We start from the raw sequence: 20,822 nt of genomic DNA on the forward strand, positions 1-20,822 counted from the left end.
GTGGCATGTGCCATACACTGATTCAGCACCACAGACAGCTCCCAAAGCCTTTCCATAGATCTGCTTTCCATGTCCAAAAGTATCTAGACACCCCTTCTGATTCTGATCAGTGAGTTCAGCTGCTGTTAGGTGCACCCATAAGCTCCACAGTGAAGCACTTAACCAATAGGACGAGACACAAGACCCAAGGTCACTGTGCCCAAAGCTGAGCGTGAGCCTGGAGGGGTAAATAAAGCCCCCCAGCATTGGGCTGTGGAGCAGCGGCGCTGCATTCTCGTCAGTGATGGACATGGAGGTCCATTCCGGTACTTTAGGGATGAGTGGTAGTGTCAACATCACTGATGTTCTCGTAGGGCAGAATGCAATCAAATCCTCATCACAGCAATGTTTCGACATCTAGTGGAAAGCCTTTCCAGCAGAGTGGCAGAAGTTCATGGTAGCTAATAAAGTGGCCAGTCAGGGGAAGCACAAGAAAGGAGTGTTTCTGATGAAGTGGCCAGCCAGTGAAGAAGGAGGCACAAAGTAGAAGTGTTTCTGATAAAGTGGCCGGCCAGTGAGGGAAAGCACAAGGTAGAGCGTTTCCAATAAAGTGGCCAGTAGAAGCACAGGGTAGGGTGTTTCAGATAAAGCGGCCAGTGAGTGGGTGCTCTAGGTGGGGTGTTTCCAATAAAGTGGCCAGTAGAAGCACAAGGTGAGGTGTTTCCAATAAATTGGCCAGTAGAAGCACAGGGTACGGTGTTTCCAATAGAGTGGCCAGTAGAAGCACATTTAGGGTGTTTCCAATATAGTGGCCAGTGAGTGGAACTTTAAGGGTTGAGTATTTTCAATAAAGTGGCCATCCATTGAGTGGACGCTCAAGATATGGTGTTTCCAATAAAGTGGCCAGTAGAAGCACAAGGTAGGATGTTTCCAATAAAGTGGCCAGTAGAAGCACATTTAGGGTGTTTCCAATATAGTGGCCGGCCATTGAGTATATGCTCAAGGCGGGGTGTTTCCGATAAAGTGGCCAGTAAGAGGAAGCACAAAGTGGGCTGTTTCTGATAAAGTGGCTAATGAGTGGGGGAGCGAGGTGTTTCCGATAAAGTGTCCGTACTGTATTGGGAAAGTGTGTGTGCTTTGTAGCTCAGTATGAATTGAGATTCCCTGCTAGCAGAACTCTTTTAGAAAAGGTGTGTGTGTCAATAATAAACTCTGGTGGAGTTCTCCACCCCCCCCCCCCCCCAACCTCGCTGTCAGGCAGAGTGCTGAGGCCATATGCAAATTATTTGTTTATCTATTTATCAGCTTTATCCCCCTCCCCCCCCCCAATCCAACCCTTTGAGAAATGCTAATGCTAGCAAAAAAAAGAAAGAAAAAAAAACATACAGAAGAACTGTTTCATCATGGCAGAGAGGTTTTGTCAGCCTGACACCCAAATATCCCAATTTTGCTGTAGGGAGAGAGAGATAGAGAGAGGAAGAGCGAGAGAGAGTGCGCGAGAGAGAGAGGCAGATTGTTGTTTTGGAGCAAAGGATAGCAGGCTGTCAGCAAAGAAGTTGAGAAGGAGGTGAAAGTGTGTGTGTGTGTGTGTGTGTGTGTGTGTGTGTGTGAGTGAGTGAGTGAGAGAGAGAGAGAGAGAGAGAGAGAGAGAGAGAGAGAGAGAGAGAGAGAGAGAGTACAGCTTCTACTTCTACTGCAGAACACACTCTGGATGGAACGACAACCTTTACACTGACATAAAAAAGTACTCAGAGAGAGAGAGAGAGAGAGAGAGAGTATGAGGAGTTTGTCAGGCATTGCTCATGTTTCCTTTGGCTTCCAGTACAGGTGAGGAGCAGGCCGAGTGAGAGAGGATAAGAGAGAGTGCGAGAGAGAGAGAGAGAGCCTGTGCGCGAGAGCCTGAGACCGAAAGAAAGTGAATGTCAGGCTGAGGCCAAATACAGTTAATATTGCATTGACATCCATAACAGCTCACAGTGAGGTCTTTTAAAACGCTGCTAAAGAAGCTTCTCAACCAGTATAAGGGACGTCCTGTTAGAATCAGTGAGGGAGTGTAGCTACACCCCCCCCCCAAAAAATAATCACACAACAGCAGCTTAATGAATATTATCTATCAATCAGTTTTTATGTCTATGTGTGCAGTTTACCCTGAATTTACACTTTTAGTCTTTAGGCTTTTTGGCACAGCGCTGTTGTTAGCATTAGTAGATTAGCAAGCTTGCCGTATAACATGAGCTCGCTCATCGGCAGTCTCAGCTGTGTGATGTCTCGGACCTTTATCTAGAAATACATCCACATTTTGGTTCATGTCAATCATTTTCCAGCTTTGGCACATCGTAGCTTGTGGTATTCCTGGATTAGCATGCTAGCCATATAACATTAGCTAACAAATCAAAGTGGGGTGTTTCCGATAAACTGGCCGGCCAGAGAGGGGAAGCACAAGGTGGGGTGTTTCCAATATAATGGCCGGCCATTGAGTGGACGTGCAAGGTGCTGGCCAGTAGAAGCACAAGGTAGGGTGTTTCCAATAAAGTGGCCAGTAGAAGCACATTTAGGGTGTTTCCAATAAAGTGGCCGGCCAGTGAGTGGACGCTCAAGGTGGGGTGTTTCCGATAAAGTGGCCAGTAAGAGGAAGCACAGAGTGGGGTGTTTCTATTAAAAAGGCTACTGATTTACAATTCTATGTTGCTAGCGAAAATAGCTAGTGGCCGTAGGGTGAAGATGGCTGTGACTGATTCAGACGAATAATCTGGAGGTGGCTGATGGTGCCAGTTGAAGTTCGATGGCCTGTTTACTACGGGTGGTGGCTCAGCCAAGCAGGAGGCTCAAGAGACCAGATGCAGTTGCAGGAGAAGAAAGGAAACAAGGGAGTGAACCCGGGAAGTGGCAAAAACGTCAGGCAGAAGTAGGGGCAGTGCTGAGAGCTTGCGTAGCATTGTCCTAGACATGTGGACAAGGCTGAGATGGATTCTGTAGGACGTTAAGAGTAGGGAGGAGTGGCTTCAGGCATGTTCCTCCTCCCAAAAAAACAGCTAGACTACTTCAATATACAGGATATGGCACTGAATCAGAACGCAAGTTAGGTGGAGGTGTTCTCGAACTGGTCCTGACTGGATTTTAATGAAATACAGTGGATTTGTTCATATGAACATTTCACGGCCGTGTGGAAGTCATTATCCGGAGCCGGAGGATTCGCTCTTTACATTTTGAGATCCAGCCGGTCGAGTAACTCCTTCGCTCGGGTTCGGTGTGTGGAAAGAGAACGCCGTCTACGAATGGAAGTGTGTGAAAGTGCAAAAAGAGCATCAATTTTTGAACCTGAAGAGCCTAAAGAGATATTAGAACCGACTTCTTGGTCTTGAGAAGCACCTGAAATCACAGGCCTGGGTTCAGGTTGCCAGAAATAGGTACATGTACATGGTTGGAATTGCAACCGTTTTCTTATGTACCCGTGTTTTACGGAGGTTGTCCAATGCCCAGTTGGATAAGCTAACTGATTGCTACTCCTTTTTTCACTCCTTTCCCAATGCTTCAGTGAAGGTCAATCGGCACTGAGTGCCGTCCAATGAGTTTCAAAGCATTTGCCTGGATTTGAGAAGATATTTTACTAATTACATTTCAGAATTCCTCATCACGACATTCTCTCAAATTAATGGAATAAACCTGTTTCAATGGCAGCCACACAGGCCTCTGCCATTGCACTACCTCCACAATGCTTTACAGCTTGTCCTATCTGTTCATGTATTGGATGATGGGGCTTGAAGGAGTTTTAAAGCGATGTGATCAGCAATTTGGAGGGTTGCAGTCGTAGTGTTGAGTTCAACAGGTCAGACGGTGGTTAGGTAAACTGTGCAACTGATTTACAATGCTACGTCGCTAGCGAAAAAATGGGAATCCAACCCCTAACGAGCAAGATGAGCGCGACAGAGGCAAAGAAGAACTCTTACCTATTAAGTAAGAAGAAACCTTGAGATGAGCATAGGCTAAGTAGGTGACCCATTCTCCTCTGATTGGCACTGGACTGTGGATGTTACTGGTGCTAGCTTGTGGCGTGCCAAAGGTCAGAATGTGAGGAAAGTAGCTAAATCTGCAGGTCTACGGACATTAGCAAAGGCCTCTTGCCTGGAAGCAAAGCAATTTTCAGCCATAAGCCGTAAAACTTGTTGGAAATCTCTGGCCATGGGTTTTATATTTCGGCCAAAAATCTGATTAGATTACCCTGTACACTGGGAGTTCTGCCACTGCTGGTAGACCTGTATGACCGTAAGCTTCCACACATCTGCAGTTTCAGCTACTTCCTTCACATCATGGTCTTTGCCTCCCCACATGCAATCACTACCATAAGCCCATTTTCCACGCCTCCATTGAGACAGACACTGCCCTGCACTCTTCTCAAAGCCTGAGTCGCACACCCCGTAGGTATTTATAGCCCCAGCATCCTCGTGCAGCGCCATCTGCAGGAGCCTGAAGTCACTACCACCTTAAACACGCAAGATGACTCATTTGCTGTCTGGGGAGCTTATTTCGATCTTCTGAAATAAAGCTCTAGAATAAGACCTTACCGGGGGTTTAAGGTCTTTATACAGTACGACCCGCGTTATTAGAATCAATAAAGCACAACCAGCGCAGCTGTATCACCACCCTCAATCAACGAATCAGAGTGATGCTCATGCGTTTTTGACAAACCCAGACTTCTTTGCGACCGCATTATTAGGTTTGGAAAAGCGGCACTGCATTAGAGGAGCCCATTGCGTTTTGATGAATGACCCATTCCAGCGCTGAACGAGCAGCGAGATGGCAGTGTGTATCCTGCTGCAGCAGACTAAGAGGGGATGTAAAGGCGGCCGAGTGCCGGCGCTGCTTATAAATGGTTTGTTTGTGGTAATTATCTAACGATTGCGTTGCGTCTCCACATTTGAATATCAGAACACAAAGCTGTAATTACAGATCCGCCCTGTTAATTTATGTACCAGCAGCTGTTTCCATTTTAGAAGAAGCTCTGCAGGCCGCAGTGGTGTACACACACACTCTCACACACACCCACATAAATACGCATTCATGCAGATTTACACACATACATATATATATATATATATATATATATATATATATATATATATATATAGTTAAACAGGGAGGAGACGGGGACGCAGAGAGTGCAGCTGGGCTTATCACTGCCAATGCGTTTTTTTTTCAGCTTGCTGTAAAAAGACTATATTATTCGGCCATGCCCTCTTCTTCAGTTTGTGTCGTTTTCTGTTTTTTTTTACTTTGTTTTTAGGCTTTGTATTTTCTTTCGCGACTGCAGCAGCGCCCTCCTGTGGCCGCGTTCTGTCATTTCTTTGGAAGCATCTTCAAACACGGAGCAGTTGCGAAATGCACCTTCTAATCTAGTCTGAACAGAGACTTCACCCCAAATATTTATCTGGGAGGTCTGTTACATCGCTGTCCCGCCACTGAAAACGTCCCTCCCTGCTACCTATCCTCCATTTTCCCTTCTCCTAAACCACACATTCACGAGGAATATAGAGTCGGATTGACGTAAAAGTTGTAAGAGTTCCAATCTGGCTGTTCAGACGGAGTCGCATTGCTGTGCATCAGATTTTAGTACCTGATCCGGAAGTTGGCCCGAATCAAAACTTTTCAAAATCAGGATTTTGGGCCATTTTTACCTGCTGCATGAACGTAGCCTTGTATAATCTTTCAGGTTCTTGTTTTGGCGGATTTTCATCCATTATTCCTGCAAATGGTTCTTCTAGTTCTATGAGATTCTTCGGCCGTCTTGCTGCTCTGCTAGTTGAAAGTCCATCCATCGATTTTTGATGATTTTAGAGGAGGATGTTGAGGTGTGTTTAGGAGCATGAAGAATTTTCCTGCTGTAGAAGCTCCTAGAAGAAGTTTTTTTTTCCACAGATGATGTGTGGGTGTTTTTTTGCTTCCAGAATTGGCGAGTATTGATCTGAATCCATTCAAAAATAAATGTTCCCTGTGCCGCTGGCTGCAACACAAACCCACCCACCCTCATGTTTAACAGTTGGAAGGGTGTTCTTGTCATGAAATTCTGTTTTAAAACCCTTTGCTTAATGCAGCCAAAAAGTTCAGGCTCGACTAGATGTTCCTTAGATGATCCTATGGTAATGGGGTGGGCACAGGAAAGGTTTTCTTCTGATGCCTCGGACTCCATGGAGGGCATATTAGGTGCAGGTGTCGCTGCACAGTAGAACAGTGCACCACCACTGCGGAGTCTGCTTAGTCTGAAGGTCTTTTGCAGCCAAATCAAGGGTTTTAATTGGCCTTTCTAGCAAATCCCACCAGCAGTTCTCTTTCAGAAAGATGTCTTGGTCTACCAGAGTACATATACAGGCATGTACTCACGAACACACACACATACACATACTCCTTCATCCCCTGCTTTGAAAGTCAGCAAACACAGCACGTCTCCAAGATGCTGACAGGGCGCTATTGTTGTGAGGAATTAGGCGACGACTTCATTTCCTGGCGTGCGGCGCTAATCCGGAGACGTGCTCAATCATATTTACGCTTTTAATGATGTTATTTCGTATTAATCCATTGTTTAGCTTTCACACTCTGATTAAGACTAAATAAATCCCTTCGGGTTGTTTTTTTTTCATACATCTTTCAGCCTCTCTCTCCTTTTCTCTTCCATACACACTCTGCCTCCGTGTCGTCTGTTGATGTATTAGATTCTTTGATCTAGTAATGGATGTTCGGAGCGAGTTCCGCAGCGTTTTCCCAAATATCGACGCTCCCGTGCATCAAAAGCTAATGTTTTCTAATGCTGGTTATGAGCTGTGTAATCACGGCTGCCGCGGATATACATCCATCCATCTTCTCCGCTCTGCGATAATGACGGATAATTGGCATTAGTATGAAATTGGTGTGTGTTGTGTGTTGGTGTATCTGTGTCAGTTTGGTGTGCTATGGGAATAGAGGGGGGGGGGGGGGGGTGGTTGGTGCTATAGCACCTCCACTGCAGAACTCCCAGCAAAAGGCAGCCTGTTCAAGGTGTCAAATGTGCATTGAAAGCGTAGGTGGCGCTGTAGAGTCCAGAAGACGGGCGTTTGCCCGACTTCCTGTTGGGCGGAGTCAGATAAACCCAAGGGATCTTTGTGGGGTATGGTGAAATCAATGACCATACCAAATGTGGTGCATATTGGACCAGCTTAATCTTGACCATTGTCTGGATTTTGAGGTTGCTGTGGAACTCCTGGACCACACCAAGTCTATAAATCCTACAACTGGAAGTAACTGCCACGACGGAGTAGATCAGTGGAACTCCAACCCTGCTCCTGAAGGGCCATCTTCTCTCAAACTTTGGATCCCAACCTACTTAATCCAATTAATGAATTCCAAGTTTCTTACGAAGTTCTACACCAGCTGAATGGGGGCTTGTTAGATGTGGGTCGGACTTCTGCAATCCTGCAGGAAGGTACAGTGGCTTTTCAGTAGAAGGGTTGGAGACCTCAGAAGAAGATCCACCACCACTTAACTGTGATATTTAGGGTTTGAGAGATGGAGACTGGTCTACAGAGGACTTCAAGCTAAGATTCTGTCCAATCAAAATCTATAAATCATACAACTAGAAGTAACTGACTCAATGGAGTAGATCAGTGGGCTCCAACCCTGCCCCTGAAGAGCTATCTTCTCTCAAACTTTGGATCCCGACCTACTTGGCCCAACCACTTAATTCCAAGTTCTACACCAGCTGAATGGGGGCTTGATAGTTTCGGAGTTTAGTTGGATACCTCCGAAGTAGATCCCCCTCTACTTAACTGTAATATTAGACTTGTGATCGAGACTGGTCTACAGATGACCCCAGGCAAATATTCTGTCCAATCAACATCCATAAATCCTACAAATAGAATCCTGCTCCTGGAGAGCTATCTTCTCTCAAACTCTGGATCCCAACCGATCCAACCAATTAAATCCAAATTCCTTCAGGAGCCCTACACTGGCTAAATGGGAGCTTGTTAGATCTGGGTTGGACCTCAAACATGCAGTTTCCCCAAATAGAGACCACTTCCATCTAACTGTAATATTTAGGGTTTGAAAGATGGAAACTGGTCTACTGATGACCTCAAGCAAAGATTCTGTCCAATCAAAATCTATAAATCCTGCAACTAGAAGTAACTGCCACAATGGAGTAGATCAGTGGGCTCCAACCCTGCTCCTGGAGAGCCATTCCAACCTAACCCAACCAATTAATTCCACATTCCTAAAGACCTTCTACACTGACCGAGTGGGGGCTTGTTAGATGTTGGACCTCAATCCTGCAGGAAGGTACAGTAGCTCTCCAGGAGGAGGGTCAGAGACCACTGGGGTAGATCCATCTCCACTTAACAGTACAGTGCATTGCCGTGCCCAAACTGTATTATGTCCAATCAAAATCTATAAATCCTACAACTAGAAGTAACTGACTCGATGGAGTAGGTCAGTGGGCTCCAACCCTGCTCCTGGAGAGCTATCTTCTCTCAAACTTTGGATCCCGACTTATAGTTCTACACCAGCTGAATGGGGGCTTGTTAGAGCTGAACCTGCAGGAAGGTACAGTAGATCTTTTCAGGAGGAAGGTTGGCGTGAACTGAAGTACACACCATCTCCATCCAACCCTGGTCGCCCCCACCTGATCCAACTAATTAACACCTTCAGAAGTCCTTGATTGCTTCAATTGAGGTTTAGTAGATTTGGGTTGGAGTTGAAACCTGAAAGAAGGTTGTGCTTCCCTCCTGGAAAAAGGGATGGAGACCACCAGAGTAGATCCAGGCCCTTCCTGGAACCTTAAATCCAGGAGATTGAACTTATCATAACAGCCGTTAGAGCATGGGTGTCTCCACATCATAAGCCACACCCCTCCAAGTTTAGTAAATTTGTTTGAGTGTATTATTTATTTGTGTGTGTGTGTGTGCGGTGTGTGAGGCGCTCATGCCAGGGCAGATGAATGCGAGGGATAAGGCCATCCCTCAGCGCCGGTGGCAGTGACATCTTGTTTGGCTCGTGGGCTGTGAGATGTTGCTAGCGCCGGCCGTTATTGCCCGGGCGGACCACCGCTCGTACATCATCACCGCGGCAACCGCCACCGTCCTGACAGCAAGCGATTGAGCAGCTGCGGTCGGCCATGTTGGATTTTCTGTCGTGTCATGCTGGGGGTCACCACAGCGAGTCGGCGGATCATCTGTTACAAGTTCTTCTTATTAAGAGCAGATCACTGCGAGGAGAGAGAGAGAAGACCCATTACACAGTCACACTGACCTCCAAGGTTACCGGCCACTTCCACTCCCCGGCCACTTTATTAGAAACACCACCCTTGTGCTTCCACTCACCGGCCACTTTATTGGAAACACCACCCTTGTGCTTTCACTCACCGGCCACTTTATTGGAAACAGCTTCCTTGCGCTTCCACTCACTGGCCACTTTATTGGAAACACCTTCCTTGCAGATTTACTCCCCGGCCACTTTGTTGGAAACACCTTCCTTGCGCTTCCACTCACTATCCACTTTATTGGAAACACCTTCCTTGTGCCTTTACTCACTGGCCACTTTATTGGAAACACCTTCCTTGCGCTTCCACTCTCTGGCCACTTTATGGGAAACACCTTCCTTGTGCCTTTACTCACTGACCACTTTATTGGAAACAGCTCCCTTGCGCCTCCACTTACTGGCCACTTTATTGGAAACACCTTCCTTGCGCTTCCACTCACTGGCCACTTTATTGGAAACACCTTCCTTGCGCTTCCACTCACTGGCCACTTTATTGGAAACATCATCTCCCTTGTGCTTCCACTCACTGGCCACTTTATTAGAAACACAAATTCATTCTTATCTGTGTTAGACTACATGGTATTTGTGTGTGTGTCTTTCAAAGCAAGCATATAATCACACACACACACACACACACACACACACACACCTTTGTTTAGTCTGATTACAGGGATGCACAAAAGTATAGTCGATATCTGTAGGAAGAATGACGCTCTGCACACATGAAAGCATGTGGTAATTGCTGATATAGCAGCCCTTGCACAAATACACACACACACACGGTAACTGATCTCCTCATGGAGGGCAGGGAGTTTAATCAGTCTCTGTCCGGCTGTGTTGTTACAGTGCACTGATTACTTTCTCCTTTGTTTTCGTTAAAAATCTCGGTGACTAAAGCCCCGCCCCACGCCTTCTCCTATTGGCCGATGCATGGATGTGTCACACTACATCCCATCAAAACCTCAGGTCCTCCTATGTGAATAGAGCCTCGTTCTGAGAATCAGCGTTTGACTATTTCAAGCAAATATGAAAGTTCACCCAGCACTTCAGCATCTGCCCAGTTCAGCTTCTGTTCTAGTCAGGCGTCACGGAGAGGAACTGAGTGAACAGAGCTGTGTTTACATACTGACTCTAATTTTGCTGCTGTTGTTTAGAGCGGAGTTATAGATTGTACCGAAAACCGAGCTTCTGGATAACTTTCCATCAGTGCATCACTGAGGTCATTATTCAGTTACTCGTTTTTAAGACGTCTTACTCCGTATCCATTGTGAAGTATTCAGTAACTACTACGCATTATTCAGTGTCTACTATAAACTATACAGTATCCGCTATAAATTAGTTAATGAAAATGAATTATTTTGTATCCACTATGAATTATTCAGTGTCTGCTGTAAACTATTCAAGTTCTACTCTGACTAATTTATAGTGGATACGGAATCATGCAGTGTGTACTATAAATGAAACAGTATCCACTATGAATTATTTAGCAAATCATATTAATTATTTAGTATCTACTGTAGAACATTTAGTATCCATTATGAATTATTTAGTATCCACTATGAATTATTCAACAATAAATATGAATTATTCATTATCCACTATGGATTATTCAGTATCCACTATGAATTATTCAGTGAATTCCACTGTGAATTACTTTAGCAATTGATATGAATTATTTAGTATCTACTATAGACTATTCAGTATCCACTATGAATAAAGTGACAGTTATTTACTTATTCCAATATCCACTATGAATCAGTCAGTATCCACTATGAATCATTCAGCATCCACTACAAATCAGTCAGTATCCATTATGAATAAAATGGCACTTATTTACTTATTTAGTATCCACTATGAATTATTCAGTGTCTACTATAAATGATACAGTATCCACTATTAATTACCCAGCAATTAATAGGAATTATTGAGCATCTAATGTAGAGTAGTTACTATCCACTATGAATTATTCAGTATCCACTATGAATCATTCAGTATCCACTATAAATAGTGACAGTTATTTACTTATTCAGTATCCACTATGAATCATTCAGTATCCACTATGAATAAAATGCCAGTTATTTACTTATTCAGTATCCACTATGAATTATTCAGTGTCTACTATAAATGATACAGTATCCACTATTAATTACCCAGCAATTAATATGAATTATTTAGTATCTAATGTAGAGTAGTTAGTATCCACTATGAATTATTCAGTGTCCACTATTAATTATTCCAGTCTTCCCATGGATTATTCAGTATCCACTATGAATTATTCAGTGTCTACTATACATTATACATTATCCACTGTGAATTACTTTAGCAATTGATGTGAATTATTTAGTATCTACTGTAGACTAGTTAGTATCCACTATGAATTATTCAAGTGTCTACTATAAAGGATACAGTATCCACTATTAATTGCCCAGCAATTAATATGAATGATTTTGTATCTACTGTAGACTAGTTAGTATCTACTATAGATTATTCAGTATCCACTATGAATTATTCAGGTTCTACTATTAATTACTCAATTATTAATATGATTTATTCAGTATCTACCCTAAACTATTCAGGTTCAACTCTGAATTAGTCCGTATCTACTATGAATCAAGTGCCGGTATAATTATTCAGTATTCACTACGAATGAATCCATTTCTAATGTGGATTATTTCAGGTTTTTTTTAACTTGCTATTAATTGTTCGTCATCTATTCAGAAATGATTTCCTAATGTGTGGATAGAAACTAGTAAAAATAAACGTGCGAGAGATTTTTGCTGAGTTTGAGGATCAGGTTCGGTCTCTTTTACTATTTTCTAATAAAAGCTGCCATTTGGGAGTAAAAGCACTTTTCTCTGTGGAGAGAGGCCAACCGTTCCCACAGCCATAAAATGTTCATGTTCTCATCAGACTGGGGAGATTTGTTCCCTACAGAGAGCTAAACACAGAGGAACACAGTAAAATTCCCGAAGAGCACTCTTATTATGGAGTCGGTAGATATTACAGAGGCTGTCACTCACATTTAGATCTCCTACCCGAGCAACACTTATAGCCCCTAAATCTCACTGTAAATAGCCACAGTGTGAAATGACATTACAGCAGCAGTCAAAACGCCAGGGATTTCACGCGCTACATCAAGGCGCAGCCGCTGTTGCTGGCGTATAGCTTCGACGCTTGCGACACATCTGCGGAGAGTTGAACTATCTTTGGCGCCTAATTGAGAAGCTTCCATCTCCAGCGAGCGCAGCAGGATCATCCGTCTTCAGAAAGATCCGGAAAGATCCCCCCCCCAAGAGAACGCCAGGCGAAGGCGGCAGTGTGGGCGGGACGTCACCGAGCCACTCTCAGGCCTGCACACTTAGACTGCTGTTCAAAAGTTTGGAATCTCATCAAGCATCTTCATATCGTTGATCTTGCAGAACTGCCCAGAGATCAGGTCAAAGTAATGTGAGGGCCATGGGCAAACCTTCAGCCGTTCATCCCTCTACCAGTGAAACGCTCCCTGTGCCACTGGCTGCAGCACAAACCCAAACCCTGATCCATCCTCCCCCATGCTTAACAGTTGGAATGGTGCTCTTTACATGAAATGCTGCACCTGCTTCTCTACAGCTACAAAATTGTGTCAAACCATTCAGGCTTGCTTAGATGTCCCTTTGAAAAACATGATGCTGAGAGGTCGGGGTGAGGGCAAAAGGTCAAAGCTCTTCCATGAAGGTCATATAAGTGCAGGTAGGCCTGCACTATACTCATGGAATCAAACGAGCTGTCCGTGGTGCTGAACCCAGTGCCGAGCAGCTTGCCCGCTGTCCGTGGTGCTGAAAGTGTGCCTGTAAATATTTGCCAGTTTGAAGGTGACCAAATTTCCATGACAACAGGGCTAATAAGAAGCGAAGGCTAGCAGAACCCAATTAAAATTATGCAAATTGCATCATGGCTAATTGGGAACTATTGGCTTGCACTTCCTAAAACCCGTCTTAGCGCGCTGGTCAAGGTTTCTTGGTGGTGGTGGGTTTTTTTGGAGCAATCCTGCATGTTTGTCGTTTCACTTGCCGAAAGTACATCTAGGAATCTGAACACAATTCTAGGCTGATTGACAGGTCCGTTAAGCAGGCCGCTGACTGACAGCTCAGTTAATCAAACCGGCCAGTCCGCTGTCAGAGAGGCTGGTTGTGCGTGTGATTACTGGGACCGGTGTCAGTCAGAGGCTTTGCTCACTGAGCTGTGGTCATCACTCTCGTCCTTGTGATTAGGTTGGTTCAAGCTGGGATAGAGAAATATCATTCATACGCCATCATAAGAGCTTTCCGATGGAACAGGGTTCTGGCTTACTATCGAAGTGGCGCTGAAGTGGTGATTTGGCCAAAGTTTCCACCAACTTTTCCTCCTGGCCTCAAAGTTTGTTGAGCCAAGGCGTGTTTGGTGCCTAAACTTGAGTTTGCGTAACTGTACAAAAACTGACATTTTACAGTCTCTACTATGAATAATTCAGTATCTAGTATAGATTATTTAGATTTTATGAATTCTTCAGTATCTACTATTAATTATTTAGATTCTGCTATTAATTATTCGGTATCTATTATGAATTATGTAGATTCTAATATGAATGATTCAGATTTTACTATGAAGTATTTAGTATCAACTATGAATTATTCAGTCTCTACTATAAATTCTTCAGTATACTACTATTGGTTATTTTTTATATTATATTGGTATTTATTTTACAATATTTACTACTGGTTAATTCTTTTATGAATTATTTAGATTCCACTATGAATTCTTCAGTATCCGCTATGAATTATTTAGATTCTATTATGAATTCTTCAGTATCAGCTATGAATTCTCAGCATCCGCTATGAATTCTTCAGTATGCGCTATGAATTTCTCAGTATCCATTACAAATTCTTCAGTATTCACTATAGATTACTTAGATTCTATTATGAATTCTTTAGTATCCGCTATGAATTCTTCAGTATTCGCTATGAATGTTTCAGTATCCGCTATGAATGTTTCAGTATCTGCTATGATTTCTTCAGTATCCGCTATAAATTATTTAGATTCTATTTTGAATTCTTCAGTATCCACTATGAATTCCTCACTATCCACTATAGATTATTTAGATTCCACTATGAATTCCTCAGTATCTGCTATAGACTAGATTCCATTATGAATTATTCAGATTCTACTATGAAGTATTCAGTATCTACTATGGGTTCTTCCGTATTCTACTAGGAGTTCTTCAGTATCTTCAGTTTTACTCTGAATTTGCTGTGCTACAAGATGCCTAGGCTTTGCCTAAAGTATGTAATTACGCATCTCATGTAATTCAGTACTTTTTACTGCTCTGTTCTCAGTATCGGATTACTGGTCCAAACCCTGAAGGTCATGGGGTTGGTGGGTCTAAGACTCTTGTCTCTGTAGCCTGACAGATGTTTCTCCACTGCTGTTTCAGGGAATCGGGGCGGACTCTCAGCACTGACTGGGACACTACCCCACTTCCTGCAGGAGCCAGACGATGCCTACATCGTCAAGAGTAACCCGATCAAACTGCGGTGCCGGGCCCGACCCGCCCTGCAGATATTCTTCAAATGCAATGGAGAGTGGGTCCACCAGAACCAGCACACTTCAGTGGAGCACACTGATCTGGGAACAGGTACTACACATTTATTCAGTTTATTCAGTTTACACCACACATGAGTGCACTGCAGTGTAAAACTTATATATACTTATATAAATATAATTTATTTATGTGATCAGAAGTTATTTAGTCATTATGGATATTAAATATTATTTCATTTTGTATTTGCATGGTATCAGAATTAGAACTTCACTAAGGACATTGAATTATTTAGAAATATTACATTAAAATATTAAATAAAAAACAATTATTAAAATTAAAAACTAATGTGTTTATTAAATTAAAGAAGTAAAATAAACAAATATACATTTCTAAATAATATTAAAAACTTAAATCAGGATATACATGCTTTAGAACTTCATTCTGAATATTAATGCATCAAAACTTCATTTAGAATTATGAATATTATTAGAACTTCATTCAGGATGTAATTGTCCTTACGAAGGTCATTCTGAATATTCATATTTTTAGTACTTTTATTAAACCCTAATTCTAGACATTTGTGTGTTAGAACTTGACATTTTAAATATGAATATTACTTGAATTAGAATATCTTTTTGGATATACATATTACGAACATTTCTGAAAGTTAATATTATAAGATTTATTATATATCGAAAAATTTCTCATTCAATTCAGATTCATTTTTTAGAACTTCATTCTGGTTATTCAATTAATGAGAACTTTTAAAAAGTAACAGAGCTTCTAATAATTCTGGATATTAAGATCAATAACACTTAAGTCCATCTATTCAATATAAACGGTGATTCCAGTCTTTTGAATGGTGGTGCACAGTCTGTGTTACGTTGGTCGACTTTAATTCCTTTCATTTTTTTCTTTTATACACACACACACACACACACACACACACACACACACACACACTCTCTCTCTCTCTCTCTCTCTTCACAGCTCACCAGAAGTTCAGCTTCACCTCCGCTAGCGCTGCCATATCATATTACGTCTGATCAAGGCCTAAATGTGAGGTTGAGGGCATGAAAGAGGCGACTCGCCGCCTTTAGCGCTTTATCGCAGCGAGCAGCTGAAAGGGCCGGGACGGTGATGCAATCCGGAGAAATGCCATCGCTTTGCTCTCGGGCTCGGGCGCAGACCCTGCCTTCAGTGCGCCAGACAGCGATTGTTGTTTTCCGATCACTCCCGCTGAAAGCAGCCTGGGCCTCGGCAGTTCAAACGCTGCACCTTTTCATGCCATTTATGCATTTCTTCAGACTCTGGTAGTTTGGTGTCGAACAGAAGCACCTGCGCGGGCAGGCAGATAGCTCAGGCCATTCAGCCTCTGTTGGCGCTGCGAAAGCTCCACTTTATGTTTGGGTTTGCGATGATGGGGGACGATACCTTTTGAGAGCAAAGAACGTCTCGAAGCGTCTCAAATCGCACGTGTTCTCAAAATGCCACCATAAATCTTTGGCATTTCTAGACAAGACAGGACGAGACACGGCTTTGCTTTGCCTGTCTTGCCGGCATATGTGCAGTTCACTCAGAGTGCTCTTGATCTTTCAGAGCTCATCTTGACCTCCACGCTAAATTTCCTCGCTACTAAATATCCCACATACAATGGTCAGTGGTATCATATCAAAGTGGAAGCGATCGGGATCGCTACAGACCTCCAAACTAGAGAGCTTGATGGAATGGGTTTCCATGGCCGAGCAGCCGCATCCAAGCCTTACATCGCCAAGCGCAATGCAAAGCACGCTGCCACTGGACTCTAGAGCAGTGGAGATCACGCCTCTCCGTCTGGCAATCCGACAGACGAGTCTGGGTTTGGCGGTTGCCAGGATGACGGTGGAACTTGTCTGACAAGTGTAAAGTTTGGTGGAGGGGGGATCATGGTGTGGGGTTAATGCTTCAGCACGCCAATTTTGACCGAGATTTCGGTCAATTTCATGCTCCCAACTTTGCGGAGGGAACAGTTTGGGGACGGCCTCTTCCTGTTCCAACACAGAAGCGCAAGTTTGGTGTAGAAGAACTTGTCTGACTGGCCTGCACAGAGTCCTGACCTCAACCCGATAGAACACCTTCGGGATGAATTAAGTGGCGACTGCAAGTCAGGCCTTCTCGTCCAACATCAGTATCTGACCTCACAAATGTGCTTCTGGAAGAATGGTCAGAAATTCCCATAAACAATAAACTCCTAAACCTTGTGGAAAGCCATAGACCCCCCTACTAATACCCTGGATATTTATGGACATAACTTCAGTTATTTCCGTAAATAAATAATAAGATCTATACAGCCTGCCGGAGAGGCGGGGGTGGATGGCGGGACGAGACCGAAAAGGGATGCTGGTCCCCCCGCTCTAGTTAGTGGAGCCAGGAATGAGAGGAAGGTTGCACAGACTTGCCAAAGTCACACGTAAACAAGGTTGAGTTGGTATTTGTAGGACGTTGGACCCCCCCAATCATCGCTTAACCTAGAAGGAGAAACTAGCTGGAGATCCATTTGTGATCTGATCCACGTTGCTCTGCTCAGACCCCTTCCCCATTCAGATCACCACGGTCAGTAAACCCAAATAATCGACTCCGCAAATCAGCCAGCGCCCATTGATTTAGTCCGGGGTCCAGCAGTCCGAGACAGATACACACCGATAGCATCTGCCTAGCGGTCAGGCCGATAAATCAGACTCCGATAGTCGTCCTGCCGGTGTCCTTGGGCTGTCTGCGTGGCCGTTGGATAATTTGTTCTGCCGCCCCGGCCGGGGTTCAATCCGTCATTGGGTTTAGAAGCCGTTGTCCGGATAACACTGGGGAAACACTACAGAGCACTTCCACCCTGAGAGGAGATACGACCGCAGATATGCCAACACTCTCACAGATACACAGGGGGTGCTGGGGTTCCAATAAAGCGGCCAGTGAAGGGGGGTTACAAGGCAAGTTAAAGGGTGTGTCTAATGAAGTGGCCAGAAAGAAGTGGTACAAGGCAGGTATTTCCAATAAAGTGGCCAGTGAGTGGGTGTTTTTTAATAAAATGGCCAGTAAGAAGTAGTATAAAGCAGGTGTTTCCAATAAAGTGGCCAGTGAGTGGGTGTTTTTTAATAAAATGGCCAGTAAGAAGTATTACAAGGCAGGTATTTCCAATAAAGTGGCCAGTGAGTGGGTGTTTCCAGTAAAGTGACCAGTGAGTGGGTGTTTCCAGTAGAGTGGCCAGTGAGTAGTAGTACAAGGCAGGTGTTTCCGATAAAGTGGCCAGTAAGAAGTAGTACAAGGCAGGTGTTTCCGACAAAGTGGCCAGTGAGTAGTAGTACAAGACAGGTGTTTCCGATAAAATGGCCAGTGAGTGTGTGTTTCTGATATAGTGGCCCGGTGTTTCTGATAAAGTGGCCAGTGAGTGGGTTTTTCTAATAAACTGGCTAGTAAGAAGTACAAGGCAGGTGTTTCCAATATAGTGGCCAGTGAGTGGGTGTTTCCAATATAGTGGCCTGTAAGACGTAGTACATGGCAGGTGTTTCCGATAAAGTGACCAGTGAATGGGTGTTTCTAATAAAGTGACCAGTAAGAAGTAGTACAAAGCAGGTGTTTCCAGTAAAGTGACCAGTGAGTGGGTGTTTCCAGTAGAGTGGCCAGTGAGTAGTAGTACAAGGCAGGTGTTTCCGATAAAGTGGCCAGTAAGAAGTAGTACAAGGCAGGTGTTTCCGATAAAATGGCCAGTGAGTGTGTGTTTCTGATATAGTGGCCCGGTGTTTCTGATAAAGTGGCCAGTGAGTGGGTTTTTCTAATAAACTGGCTAGAAAGAAGTACAAGGCAGGTGTTTCCAATATAGTGGCCAGTGAGTGAGTGTTTCTAATAAAGTGGCCACTAGGAGAAACTACAAGATTACTGCTTGTAATCGAGCGGCCTGAGGGTGCGTTCGCTGAGTCATGGTTATGTAAAAGCAGCCGTCTCCAGAGGTGGTGATGCAAAAACAAAGGTCATGAACTGTTATACAAGCTTGAAAGCCTTCCGTCGTCTCCTGCGACCTTTCTGCAGTCTATAAGCTGCCGCAGTTGCGAGGCAGCCGAGGCAGCCGAGGCAGCCGTGGCATTGTTTTACAATCAGAGTAGAGTCTGAAATGCACTCTGGGAGCGTGAATGATTTATGCTGTTAAAGATGTGGAATGGAAAAGCTCTGTAACTGGGCCGGTGCTGGGTCCGCCTTCCTTTGACAGGTGAATAAAGCCCAGGTTCGGGGTTTTTTTTTGACGACACATGAAGCGCCCGAGTTCATGAGACGGGCAGATATTCATATTTTAGACCCTGTGTGGTGTGTGTGTGGTAGGGGGGTGGCTTGGGGAATTCATATGATCTATCTAAGCAGCTGAGCAGCTGAGAGTGAGTCTGTGAGCATAGCTAATGTGTGAAGGCCTGTGCCGGTGACTGGAGACCGGTAGTTGATGATGTTCTACTGAAGAGCTGCAACTGGTGTCGAATGCCAAGGTTCTTCGCCGGGGGTGATAATCGCCGCAGTGGGGCAGATTGTGCGCGAATGAGGCGCTGAAGGGGGTCAGGGCACTTCAAACTCTGCGCTAAATGAGGATGACAGCAGTGTGTGTGTGTGTGTGTGTGTGTGTGTGTGTGTGTGTGTGTGTGTGTGTGTGTGTGTGTGTTTCCGTTTCAGGAACAAATCAGACTCGCTCTGCCTGTCTGTTGTGTCTGAAACTGGCCCGTGAGCCTAAACATGCAGCTTCAGGACTGTTACCACGGTTAACTTTGCACGCCATGTGGACAAAAGTATTGGGACGCCTGCTTGTTCATTGTTTCTTCTAAAATTAGGCGTTTTGTTGGAGTGACCGTCTCTACCGTCCAGGCAAGGGAAGGCATTCTACTAGACTCTGGAGGAGCACTGCTGTGAGGATTAGATTGCATTCAGTGACAGGAATGTTAGTGAGTTCAGGACGTTGGTTGGATGACCCCCTAACATGCTGGGTGGGGGTGAGACCCGCTATGACTGGGGGTGGACGTTCTCAGAAGTTGAAATAGCCCAACATGAGCACCCCCTACTGATGGGGGTCACTGGTTTGGATCCGGGGTCATGCTGCCTGCCATCAGCAGCCGGAGCCATAGAGAGCACAACTGGACTTAGCAGTGGTGGGCTGCGCATGGTCCTCCCAGTGTCGTGAGCACCGATTGGCTCCTTCCTCACCTGCTCACTCCTCACTATAGGTGCAGTTTTCAGCCTGTTCTCGCAGTTTCGCTACCATGGCTTTTCTCCCTCCACCCCCCGGTACTTCTTTAATTTGGAGGGGGGGGGCACAAATGACCCAACCCTCCTTAGTTTACACCCATCAGCCCCCCTGATTCGCTCACAGCCTCTTCAGAGAGACCCAGAGGAGAGTCTGAAAAGTTCCTGAACAGCCAGAGGCCGTTTGCATGGCGGAGTCTGATTTGACTGGGTAAATATAACCAGCGTGATTCAGACGCTACAGCTCACTCACAGAGAAAGGTCACGCAGCAACCTGTGGCTCATTCCAGCTCGCGACTGTCAGTCAAGCTGGTGGAGGAGAGAAGATGACAGGGGTGTGTGTGTGACTGGATAGACAGATTTACAGAGTGAGAGAGAGTGATAGAGGCCTTCTTGTGGAGAGATTTAGAGAACAAGCAGGAAAGAAATGGGGGAGAGAGAGAGAGATTTAGGGTGAGGGAGAAGCGAGAGGAGAAGAAGGTGTCAGGTGCGAGATTTAAAAGCTCAGGGAGAAGAATGGAGGGATGAGAGAGGAGAGAGGAAAACAGAGGGTTTTGAGGAGTGAATGCATTCTTGGAGGACTGACATCAAACCGGCAGGAGATGCTCGAGGAAGCGAGGGATGGGAGAGAGACTGAGACAGAGAGGGAGCGCGAGCTTTGGAATCAAGACCAAAACAAGTCTGATTACAAAGACTATTGAGACTAAGGCAAGTCCAAGTACAAATACTATGAATGCCAAGACAAATCTGATTACAA

The 20,822-nt window shown here is 44.5% G+C and overlaps 1 protein-coding gene across 2 annotated transcripts in view; it reads left to right on the plus strand.

Annotated features, from left to right (window-relative positions):
* unc5da (unc-5 netrin receptor Da) overlaps window positions 1-20,822 on the plus strand; it is a 230,302-nt gene that overhangs the window by 136,574 nt on the left and 72,906 nt on the right. For both annotated transcript variants that reach the window (XM_072661937.1, XM_072661938.1), the window contains exon 2: window positions 14,708-14,908. In XM_072661937.1, the coding sequence (XP_072518038.1) occupies window positions 14,708-14,908 (201 nt within the window). The remainder of the gene's footprint in view (window positions 1-14,707; window positions 14,909-20,822) is intronic.

Source organism: Salminus brasiliensis, chromosome 18, assembly GCF_030463535.1.
Source record: "Salminus brasiliensis chromosome 18, fSalBra1.hap2, whole genome shotgun sequence".
Classification (NCBI taxonomy): domain Eukaryota; kingdom Metazoa; phylum Chordata; class Actinopteri; order Characiformes; family Bryconidae; genus Salminus; species Salminus brasiliensis.